Source organism: Macaca nemestrina, chromosome 12 (assembly GCF_043159975.1).
Source record: "Macaca nemestrina isolate mMacNem1 chromosome 12, mMacNem.hap1, whole genome shotgun sequence".
Taxonomy (NCBI): Eukaryota; Metazoa; Chordata; class Mammalia; order Primates; family Cercopithecidae; genus Macaca; species Macaca nemestrina.
Genome location: NC_092136.1, coordinates 21,366,640 through 21,379,029, shown reverse-complemented (window position 1 = coordinate 21,379,029; position 12,390 = coordinate 21,366,640). Strand labels below are relative to the sequence as shown.

Below are 12,390 nucleotides of genomic sequence, written 5' to 3'. Positions count from 1 at the left end.
CTTTTCTGGGTCCCGAGAATTCTGACCCCAGTGCCATGGCCTCCCTGGGTGGAAGGGAAACTCATTCAGCAGCCATGTCTGGCCCAGTGGGGCTTGGGGTGAGGAGAACCCAGCACTGAGGCAGACAGGAGTGCCCCTCCTTTCCTGGCCTAGTCCCACCAGGAGTTCAGCAGGAGCTGGAGACTCTGCCCCAAGAGTCCAGTGCTGAGGGGTCAACACCTCCTTGCCCGCCCCTCAACCCTGCACGCTGGTCTCACCTATTGTTCAAGAGAAGGGTCTTTCTTCCTTGGGGGTGCACGGGATCGAGGCATGGGCCACATCTCCTGTTACAAGCGGCGCCTGCACATTGCTTACTGAGGCTGCCCAGGCACCTTCATCCCCAGCACGCTGACCCCGGGCCTGGGTGGGTGTACATGAGCACGGCTCCCAGTCACTGCATCTAGCAGATGGAACCCCCCGGCACATTCCTAGGAGCTCAGGACTGCAAGGACCAATCAACCCATACAGGTCAAGGAAGAAGAGGTGGAGGCTGGGGTGGGAGAGTGAGGCGGGAAGCCACTTTACCACCACACAGCCCGGTGAGCTTCCTGGGCAGACACACTCACCTCCTGGCAGAGGGTTTAGGACAGCAGTCCCTACCTTTTTGGCACCAGAAACTGGTTTTGTGGAAGATAATTTTTTCCATGGATGGTGGGGGTGGTGGTGGGGAATGGCTTGGGGATGAAACTGTTTCACCTCAAATCACCAGGCATCAGATTCTCGTAAGGAGCATGCAACCTAGATCCCTCGCATGCATGGTTCACAGTAGGATTCACGCTCCTGTGAGAATCTAATGGCATCAGTGACCTGAAAGGAGCCAGAACTTGCGGTAATGCTTGCTCACTTGCCGCTCACCTCCTGTGTGCTGCCCGGTTACTAACAGGCCATGGACCGATACTGGTCCACAGCCTGCAGGCTAAGGACTCTCGTTTAGGGCATGGGCTCTTTAGCCTTGCTATGAATCCTATGGCCGTGACTCCCCAGCTCTGTGCTCAGGGGAGCTTACCTACCCTTTGTGTGCCTCAGTTTCCCCCTGTATAAAATGGGGATGAAGATCCTTATAGGATCTTCCTCATAGGGTAGCTGTGGGAAATAAAGAGGCTAGAGTGCTAGCTAGGTAGTTTTGCCATTATTGATATTCACCTTTCTAGTCCGGACTTGCAAACCCACAGACCCTGTGAACATTAGAGGACTCTGGCCCTGGAGAAGTCCTCCAAGCATGCAGGCCCTTGGGCGCAGGAGCATGTGCAGTGCGTGCACAGATGCCTAGGGAAGGGCAGCCAACTGGGTGTCTACAGATGTGGGTGTGAGCAACTCGAGAGCCGCATTCCTTGTCTGTAACTTGGGGAAAAGGAACTTCTTGAGTGAAAGAACGAACACACTTCATAAGACGTGTGGGGAGCATTTGACACGACCTTTCGCATGCACAAGTTTTGATCATCACAACAAGCGTGTGTGGTAGATGTGAGCATCAACCACGCTGACCCTCGGTTTCTTCTCCTGGAAATAGGTCCAGGGGATGGGCATTAAGCATCAGAATGATGCCTGTAGTCCAGGTCTTCTGACTCCATCCAGATCCTGAGGGCTGAGGCTTCAGACTCAGTCTTATCCCTGGCTTTCTGTGCACACTGGGGAAGCTGAGAGGGACATTTGGCCTGTGGCATTCTCACCTCCCTCTCCAAGGCATCAAGGAAAGGGCATAGAGGTGAGTGCCCAGAGCAGGCCTGGAAGCAGCTTCAGGTGGCTGCTCCTGAGGGCCACGGGCAGTGCAGACGCCATGGGGGTGCACGACCGGCCCAGCGGCATCATGCATGACACCGTGTGAGCCCAGGCACATGGAGACAGCCACAGCTTCACAGTATTCTGCAAACTGCAGCTGGCAGCTGGGCCAAGAGCTTTCAGCAAAGATATTTATCTTCCTGGCAGACAAATACATTTTATGTTTTAGGTTGTTTTTTTTTTTTTTCTTAAAGAAACCCCACACAGCCTTACCAAAAATAACCATCCCTGTTTTGCAATGTCCTGGAAGCCAGATGAGGGGCTGAGGGAGGTGAGCACTGAGCCCTGAGCCCCGGTCCCCAGGCCCCATCTCACAGCCCCACGGACCCTTGCTGGGGATGGGGACCAGCCTGCACAGCAATGGGAGCTCCATGTTACAGGAACCTAGAGTTGGTACGGACCAGCCTGAACTCCTAGTTTTAACTGGGGAGAAACTGAGGCCAGAGAGAGAAGGGAACACGCCCCAATTCCGGACAGAGCACAGCCTCTCAGCTCCTGGCCTGCCCTCTACTCCCTCCCCCGGGGTCTTAGGCCCTATTCCCAGGGAGAGAGGTAGGGGCAGAAGGAACCCAGGGGCCTCACATGACCAAGGCGTCCTGCTCTGCCCATCTTGTGGGGAGCAAGACCAGCCCCTGAGGATGAGGGAGTGAGGATGTGGCCTGGGGGCAGCGTCTCAGCACGGAGCCAGCTCTCGGCCTCTCAGGGGAAGTGGTGGAAGGTCCAGTCTTCATGGTGACAAGTAAGGGTCCAGTTTTGTCAACCTCTAGCTGCCCACTGAGACTAAGTGAACAGGCAGAGAGATAGAGGTGGTACAGCGTGTGCGAAGACCACCAGCCCAAGAGTTGGAAGCCCTGGCCTCGGCCCCCACTCTGCCTGGGACTTCAGATGACCCATTTCACCTCTGGAGTCTCAGCTACAAATAGGGACAGCGGGGTGGCTGAGGGTCCTTCCTCCTCCTTCCTCCCGTGCTCACCAGCAGCCGGGACTGTCCCTGAGGACCTGGGGAGGGGAGGAGAGGGGCAGGGTGTGCCTGTGTTGGAGATGGAAGGAATTCAGGGAAGTGCTGCTCCTGGTTCCTCAAGGAAGAAGGCAGCAAGCCTTCTAACCTGTCTTGAGTCAGCTTGCTTTAAATCCTGAGGCCGGATTCCTCATTTAGACAACAAAGAAAAATTCCCCAAAGTTCTGCGGCTCCACTCAACTGGTCAGAATGACAAGCATGGCCCTCTCAGAGTCTCAGTCTTAAGACCCCAAGCTCAGGCCTCTATGTCCACTTCCCGCCACCCTGCAGCATCCCCACCCGGCGCTGGTTCCAGTCTAGCGTGGCAGGGAGCTCACTGCCCCCCGGACAGCTGGACCATTCGTCCTTAGACCCAGCCCATGTCTGTCTCCTGTAGGTCTGGCTCATTGGTTCCAGTTCTAACCTCCCAGCACCCTTCCCCATGACAGCCCTGTCCCTGCGGACATTGGGAGTATACTGCCACCCCTCTGAGTCTCCCTTCCTTCTGCAGTTCCCACTGCTGTTCCTCGGGCAGCCCTGCGTTTCTCCGGCCAGTGTGAGACAGAGGGCGGCAGGGAGTGGGGCCGGACCCTGGGCAAAGCCAGCAGATCGCTCTCCTGGGAGATGACCCCAGGCTAGCTAGAGAGTCAGGGTGGTGGCCGAAGGCCTGGGTGCTGGTCAGATCGGACTCCCTGTGAGGTGCCCTCCTCAACAAGATGGATGCTGAAAACAGAGGTCCCACAGCTCAGGCTGATTGTTCCTGACCAAAGGAAACCACAGACCTTGGTCCCCCAAGTCCCCATCTCGGGTCCCTGCCTGGAATGTCCCTCCTTCCAACTGACCTCCAAGATCCAGTGAAGCACCAGCTCCTCCAAGAAGCCCTCCCAGATTGTGACTGTTTTCTGTCCTCTGCTCACCCTCTCTACTGAATGCCTGTGTTAGGTGACTCGTATCTCATCCAGTCCTGAATGTCCAGTTCCTCCTATAGAATGTCAGTTCCCCAAGGGCTGGGGCTTCCTGCCGTTTGTCCCTTCTCAGCCTGAGGCTCAGCACAGGATAGGTCAGGTGGCAGAGATGCAGTAAGAGGTTGCTGAGGAATAAATGAACAATTTCTAACAAACAAACATCACTGAGCTCTCGCTCTGTCCAGGTAACTGTGCACCTTTGGTGAGCCGATGTTCTACAAAGCATGTGCAGAAAATGTCTGTCGAGTAAATGAACCAACCGCCTCATCCTCCTACCCACTGGGGAGAAAGTTGGGTGGGATACACTGAAAAGGGGCATGCAATGACAAATGCCACCATTCAAGGCTGACCGCACAAACAGCAGAGGTCACTGAGGGAGACAGGGGAGAAGAAAGACCCAGACAGACCTTGAGTGATGTCTCCATGCAGCGAGCAGGGGACAGAAGGAGAAGCAGAGACGGGCTTCATGGGGGCAGCTCCAGAAGTGAAACCAAGGTACAGAAACCCAGTCCAGGATCTGCCAGGAACTGGCTTCACACCCACCCTGCAGCCACACTGGGGTAGGAAGACCACCAGGGAGCTCTCAGTTTGCCTGGATGCTGGGCAAGCCTTCTTCAGAGCCTTGGGGCACCTTGTGCTGGCATGAGGCTGAGCAGCAACAGTGCCCAGCCTGGGCCCAGGCCACCCGCCAGGGGTTGGACTTCTCACAGCCTCCCTGGAGCAGCTCCTTGTGGACCTAGAAAGGCTCTATGCTGACACCCCTCCCATGATGGGTTTGTCCCAGGGCTGAGACTATGGGGTCCAAGACAATATAGCCCCAATCTGCAGCTTCCCAGTCTTGATCTGGAAGTAAACCCCTGACTACTCAGAGCCATCAATCAAGTAGTGAACCTACATCACCAAGAGCAATGCCTGCCCCACGGGGGGTGTTGTGCACGCAGTGTGGCCATCATGCTATCCAATGCTCTTCAAACAATCCTGGGTCAGCATTATTGCCATAGACTGCTTTTGATGAAGCAGGAAGCATTCAGTTCAAGGTTATATTCTCAATCAGGAGCCGCTGAGCCTTTCAACCTCTACTGGAACTCCCCCTCGGAGGACCCCCATACCTCTGGAAGCTGCCTATTCTAGCACTGGGAACCCCTGGCTGTTGGATTTCAGCTGGAGAAATGAATGAAGTGGAAAGCCTTGCTTCATTCCCTTAACCTCTACCCACCTGTCCTGGTTCAACCCAATGGCATCACTCTGGCCTGTTTCACCTTTTTAAAACAGGAAAACCCTTGAGAGATTTCCAAAGGTGACTGATTTTTCTTTTTTCTTTCTTTCTTTTTTTTTTGGCCGTGATTTAAAGAATGACCTTCTAGAGTCATTTTAGGGAGAGGGTGCTGGCAGCATCTGTGTGCACAGATGTAAACCCGGGGGCATGTAGCACAAGTCTGCAGTTGTGAGTGGATATGGGGAGCATATGTGTATTTGCTTGTAGATAGGTTTGTGGAGTGCGCATGCTTGTGTGGTCAAGTGCAGGCACACAAGTGGGATGTGGGTGGTTGTGTGTGGGTGCAGATCCCCATGGGTGGGGGCGGACATGGGTGGTGTGGACCTGCGTGGAGCTGTGCACAGGCCCATGCATATGGCGTACGGGGTCTCAGTCATTTTATCCTCCATGGTTTTGATTACATCTATTTTTCCTCCAAACATCTGCTTTGTGGGGGACATGCCACTCACTCTGTTCTCGGGTGAGCTGGCCCCACACACCCTGTGGCGGAGTGCACACAACGATGTAATCTCCTTAAAAAAAACAGGCCAGCGTGAGGCCCTTTCATACTATTGAAAGGGCACTGACTAAACCCACTGCTGTCCAAACAGTCCTGTGGGGGTGAGGGCGGAGGTTAAAGGTTAGCCATTGATCACGTCCCCACCCTACCGCATCCGCCACTGGGGTCTGTCCAGAGCTCAACTTGGATGTCCCTAATTTAGCTCCAGTCCCAATAAATAATGCCAAAGGGGTAGTAGTGACTGGGCTTAGATTTCAGCACACATGCACGGGGCACAGCTGTTTGCAGAGACAAACAGTGTCCCGGCCCTCAAGGGGCTGCCAGTCTTCAGCAGAGGGTGGGGTGGAATGGCAGTCCTCAGGCTAGCCAGTGACACAGGCCATCCTGCTCACCCACAGCCACCAACCCAAGCCCTGAAATGCTCTCGACATAAGGAAAGTCTGAGAAACTGCCCCAGACTAGAGGAGGCCAAGGAGGCATGAGGACTAAGTGTTATCAATGTGTTCCGCATGGGATGCTGGAACAGTAAAAGGACATAGGGGGAAGCCAGTGAAATCTGAATAAAGTGTGGAGTGTGGTTAATAGTAATATTTAACAAAAAGCGGGCAAAATATTCTAGCAGACACTTCACCCAAGATGATATGCAGGGAGAAAATAAGCATGAAAGATGTTCAACCTCATTACCCGCTATGGAAATGCAAATTAAAAGCACAATGAGATACCACTATGTGCCTATCACAGTGGGAATAAGAAGACCTGATGATGCCAAGTTACGGCGATGTGTGGAGCACCCGGAACTCCCATCCCTCACGGCGGAAACACTTGGGCGGTGTCTTATCTAGTTAAACTAACACTGACCTCATGACCCAGCAATCCCACTCCTAGGTATTTACCCTACAGAAATAATGACTTATTTTAAGAGGAGAGAAACCCAAACCCATAGGCAAATGTCTACAGCAGCTCTATTCAGAATCACCCCGAAATGGAAACACCCCAAGTGTCTTTTGACAGGGGAATGGAAAAACGCAAGCTGTGGTCCATCCAGGCCACGGATCGACTCCACAGTGAAAAGAAAGAACTGTTGACAAACAATGACATGGATGAATCTCAAGGGTGGCCTTAGGGTCTGTAAATGAAGCCAGTCTCAAATTTACATAAAGGGCAACTTCACTCAGCTGGCACATGAATTCTGGGAAAGGCAAAACTACGGGGACTCTAGGCAACAGATCGCTGGTTGCCAGGCACAGCAGGAGGGAGAAAGTTTGTCCACAAGGGGCTTGCACTGCTGCGATGGAACTATTCTGTATCATGACTGTGGCAGTGAATACATGAATCTATACATGAGTGTGTTAAAACTCATAAAAGTGTACACCAAAAAATGTTTTACAGCTGGGCACAGTGGCTTGCGCCTGTAATCCTAGCACTTTCAGAGGCAGAGGCCGGTGGCGGATCACCTGAGGTCAGGAGTTTGAGACCAGCCTGGCCAACATGGTGAAACCCTGTCTCTACAATAATCTCAGCTACTTGGGAGGGTGAGGCAGGAGAATCGCTTGAACACGGGAGGCGCAGGTTGCACTGAGCTGAGATCGTGCCACTGCACTTTAGCCTGGGCAACAAGAATGAAACTCCGTCTCAAAAAAAAATTATTCTAAATTAATAATGGTAAGAATTCACTAGAGAGAAAGTTCATCATGTCATTGTTTAATATGCAGGAAAACCGACAGTAATCAAAATATTCATCAATAGGGGATTGGTTAAATAAAGGATGATATTTCCATAAACGGAAGATCCTTCCCGATAGTCTTTATTCTGCAGGCTATTTCTTTTTTTTTTTGAGACAGAGTCCCGCTTTGCCACCAAAGCTGGAGTGCAATGGTTCGATCTCAGCTCACTGCAACCTCATTTCCTAGGTTCAAGTGATTCTCAGACCTCAGTTTCCTGAGAAGCTGGGACTACAGGCATGGGCCACTACACCCCGCTAATTTTTGTATTTTTAGTAGAGACGGAGTTTCCTCATGTTGCCCAGGCTGGTCTTGAACTCCTGGCCTCAAATGATCCACCCGTCTTGGCCTCCCAAAGTGCTGGGATTACAGGCATGGACCACCGCGCCAATATTATGTATTTATTTGTTCTTCTGTTTTCCCTTTGTTTATTGTCTCTCTCTCTCTCCCTCCCATGGAGCAGGGAGTATATCTGAGCATGTGTGCTTTGTTTACCCTGCTATGTAACACCTAGTAGCATAGCTGGCATGCAGTAGATACTCAGTAAACATTTGATGAACAAATGAATGAAATTGATGCTAAGAAAGCATAGTGTTTTAACACATGCAAAGATGTTCAATTTATATCAAATAAATCTCATTTTGACCAAAAAAGAGGAAGGGAGTGGAGCATTTGTCCTCAGAAAACACTACAAGTTTCCAGAAGTGGCAATATGGATCTATGGGTTAATTTTGTTTCTTTTATTTATTTATTTATTTATTTATTTATTTATTTATTTATTTTTTGTCAGGGGGCAGGGCTGGTCCGAATTAATTTTCTATTTGTTCTCCCAGGAAGAGGTTGAAACGTTACCTGAAACCAGTGATTAGAATCCTGGATGGTGCATGCTCTGAGAGCAGGCTGGGCTCTGTGCTGTGGGATTATGGGAAGCAAGAGACAAGCACCACTTGGAATGGGCTGGAGGAAGGTTAGGGAAGCTTCCGAGAAAGGCCCTTTTTTCGCCGTGGGGATTGGCCACCGTCGTCACAAACTGGGCCCCTGCAACTCAGACCTCTGGACCATGATGGATCCCAGTGACGCTCAGGGTGACGCTCAGTCCCGACCTCCTGAGGGGTTTCTCCACCTTCAGGCTCACCACCCTCAAATACAACCAGAGAGTGTCTAAAACATACACAGCCGGTCATGTCATGGCCTTCTCTGTAGCCTTTCACTGGCTCCCAGATCCCTCCTTAGAATGGCCAGAAATAATACAGGAGACTCGGTTAAACTGGGATTTTAGATAAACTGTGAATACTTTAAACAATATAAGTATATCCCAAATATGGCACAAGAAATACCCTACAAATTATTATTTCAAATGCAGATTTGACTGAGCAACCTGGTTTTGTTGTTTGCTTGCTTGCTTTTTGCTAAATCTGCCAACCCTGTACATCAGGCGTATGAGGCATTCAGGGTCCCGAAGGCAGGACTGGTCCCACCTGACTCAGGGACTTACACCCCAGCCTTCCATCTAGCTTGAGTCTCATAGACCTGCTTCCACTCCGCAGCGCACTGCATGAGCGACTTCAGGCTTCCGCACTCCTGCGGGCACCCTTCCTTCTACCTACCATGTCTCTCTACCACTCCTGTCTGTGGCTAACTACTACTTTCACCCAGATAGCTTTCTCTGTAACTTTTGTGACTTTTCTTTCCCCTTACAAATAGTAATCTATGTTCTGTATGGAAGATTTTTAAAAAATCAAGACAGACCAAAAGAAAATCACACACACACACACACACACACAGAGAACACATTACTTTGTAAACTTTTTTTTTTTTTTTTTTCCAGATAGAGTCTCACTTTTGTCTCCCAGGTTGGAGCGCAGTGCTGCCATCTTGGCTTAGTGCAACCTCCACCTCCTGGGTTCAAGCTATTCTCCTGCCTCAGCCTCCCGAGTATCTGGGATTACAGGCGCCAGCCACACCTGGCTAATTTTTGTACTTTTAGTAGAGACGGGGTTTTGCCATGTTGGTCAGGCTGGTCTTGAACTCCTGACTTCAGGTGATCTGCCTTAGTGAAAACAATGGCTGTTTTATTTAATCCATCCTCTTCTGTTGGGCTCACAGGTTTCTACTTGTTTGAAATCATAGCAGGTCTCTGATTTAAATCTTTCGATACATGCATGGCGATTCCCTTAGAAGAAGCTCCAAGACCTAGAAATACGGGGTTCAATTTTCCACACATCTGAGGAGCTCTGGGAAACATGGCCAAGCTGTCTTCCAGAAACATGTAATGTCCTCAGCTGCCGCAGTGTCCGCTCCCACTTCACAGCCAATAATGGTCATTAGAGTGTCATTTTGGTCATTTTAAAATCTTTGCCAGCATGATGGATGAAAGTGAGATCTTGCCTTTCCTTTTTATTTTTTTCTTTCTTTCTTTCTTTTTTTTTTTTTTTAACTATGGAACCTTTTATTTTTTGTATTTCTTCTGCTGTGAATTCCTCTCCTAGGCTTTCGAGGCTCAGCCAAGGGTTACCTTTCTTCCTCCCTGACCACCCTTGCCTCTTAAACACTGAATCCTCCGCTTTACAGCAGCAGCTCATGGGCCTTCTCCCTCCCTAGACTGTGAGCTGATCAGAGTGGGCCTCCCAGATGTACTGCTGGGGTCTGGAGCTGGGGCCTTCGCCTGCTGTGAGTAAAGGCTCAGGACACACCGCTGGAATTAATGCAAACGCCCGTGTGTGCCTGGGTTGGGGGAGGCTCCTCTGGGCTCCCTCTGCCTCTGGTATGGCTGGGGCAGCTCTGCAGGGTGGCCAGTGTGTCTGCAGGAAAGGGCCCCAGGCCCCGCAGCTGGGCTCCAGACGCAGGAGGGCCTTGGTCCGCTACACACACTGCTTGTGTCGGGAGGCTGCTGCATGGAGTTGGAAGAAGGGACCTTGCAGGATGAGGGGGGTCGAGGAAACCAGCCACAGCGCAGGGCAGGAAGGACCAAAGGTGACCCTGGCAGCTCCCTGACCCTGGACAAACCTCTTGGCTTCTGTTTCCTCAGTTCAACAACATTGCATGAATTCCTGCCAGGGAGGAGTATGAGAAAATAGAGGGGCACAGCCCCGCGGGAAGCCAAGACTGAAGAGGAGTCCCCGGCCCTGGCTGCTTACCCAGAAGGCTAAGCGTTCAGGTTCCAGGGCCCTACTCCCAGACGGCCAAGATCAAGACTGCAGTTGCGCATGCTGGCCACCAGGAGGCACTGCAGTTCCAATAAAGTCACTGGACGGAAGGTGGTGATCCTGGGGCCCCACTGCCTGATGAGGTTTCTAGAAGTTTGTTTGAAGACCCAGGTCCTAGCTGGGAGGATTTGCCACTCAAGCAGTAATTCAGCCCTACTATGCGTCTGCCACCATCCCAGCACTACAAGGGACAAAGAGATGGATGGGGCCAGTCGCTGGCCTTCCTTGCAGCAGTCTTCCCTCCCTAGTTCTGGGTATTTTCACATTCCTGCCCATTCCAGTCCCCTCCGAATTCCCACACGGTGGCCCTGGCATCCTCATTGGACAGATGGGCAAAGTGAGGCGCCGAGAGGAGGGACCCGTGAGTAACACCAGCGACTGAGTAACAGACAGGCTGAGACCTGGGCTCTTTTCCATTCCCTAAGTGGTCCCCCTTTGGAGACCCATGGGGATTCCTTGGCCCTCCAGGGAAGATTGCGCCCAGTGGGTGCTCAGGAAACTGACTAACTTACAAAAGCCTTTGCCTTGCAAAAGCTCCCCCAGGACACCCCTGTAGTTTGGCCCAGCGGCTCTCCATGTGGCTGGCAGATTTGTTACCAGCTTCCCTGTGGGTTCTTCCTGAGGCAGGCATCTGCCAAGGCAGAGTCTGCAGCCCCCTCCTCCATCGCTCCACCCTCACACAGAAGCTCTCTCAGTTCTTCCCTCAATGGCAGGGGTTGTGGTTGGGGACTGTCTTTCTCTTAGTCCAGAGATGGAGTGGGCTTCCCAGAGTCCAGGAAGGAAAAGGGATTAATGCTGGGCTCTCTCTCTCTCTCTCTCTCTCACACACACACACACACACACACACACACACACACACACACACACAAACCAAAAAACAAAACCAGGAACTGGGCTTTGTACTTTACAAAGTACTAGGGCATCTATTATGCCACCAGTAGAGTTCCAGCCTCTTTACAACCATCAGGTTTCCATTTTGCAGCCCCAGAAACTGAGGCCAGAGGGGTAAATGCCTTGCTGAGAATCAATAACTGTTAAGAAGGTCCAGGGGTGGTGGATCATCCCTGTAATCCCAAAATGTTGGGAGGCCGAGGTGGGAGGGTCACTTGAGCCCAGAGTTCCATCTAGCCTGGGTGACAGAGGGAGACCTGTCTCAAAAAAAAAAGAAAAGAAAAGAAAAGAAAAAAACCCAAAAAACTGGTAAGAGGCAGAGCTGAAACTTGGACTCCAGGCCTAGGGCATGCCCGCTGGGCCCTCCTGGGATGGATGCTGTGGGTGGGACTGGGACAGGCAAACAGGAGACAGGGTCGAGGAGGAAGGCAGGAAGATGGAGAAGTCACAGGAGAATGGCTGCTCTCAGCTGCCTTGAGAGATTGTCCCCCTCGCAACCACCTTCAGGGCTGCCCCTGATCAAACTGCCCTGCTGAAGATCAACTTCATTGACCATCTGGGACCTCAGATGTGGACCAGTGCCTTGTTTCAGGGCCTACACACACTGAAGTACTTAGAGGCAAAGAGGCATATGTCTGCAACTTATTCTTTTCTTTCTTTCTTTTTTCTTTTCTTTCTTTTTTTTTTTTTTTTTTTTGAGATGAAGACTTGCTCTGTTGTACAGGCTGGAGTGCAGTGGCACAATCTTGGCTAACTGCAAACTCCCCGTCCCGGGTTCAAGTGATTATCCTGTTTCAGCCTCCCGAGTAGTTGGGATTACAGGTGCACACCACCACGCCCGGCTAATTTTTGTATTTTTAGTAGAGTCGGGGTTTTACTATGTTGGCCAGGCTGGTCTCGAACTCCTGACCTCAGGTGATCCACCTGCCTCAGCCTCCCAAAGTGCTGGAATTACAGGCATGAGCCACTGTGCCCAGCCTGCAACTTACTGTTAAGTGATTCAGCTGTATATGGTAT

The 12,390-nt window shown here is 51.4% G+C and overlaps 2 protein-coding genes across 2 annotated transcripts in view; one reads left to right on the top strand and one right to left on the bottom strand.

The window, feature by feature from the left end:
• LOC105471617 (exostosin glycosyltransferase 2) overlaps positions 1-11,280 on the top strand; it is a 198,864-nt gene extending 187,584 nt beyond the window's left edge. Inside the window, exon 15 of the mRNA XM_071074814.1 lies at positions 10,305-11,280. Within this exon, the coding sequence (XP_070930915.1) occupies positions 10,305-10,353 (49 nt within the window). The 3' untranslated portion in view covers positions 10,354-11,280. The remainder of the gene's footprint in view (positions 1-10,304) is intronic.
• The window catches only part of LOC105471615 (ALX homeobox 4), a 48,247-nt gene that overhangs the window by 14,412 nt on the left and 21,445 nt on the right, over positions 1-12,390 (bottom strand). The window lies entirely within an intron of this gene.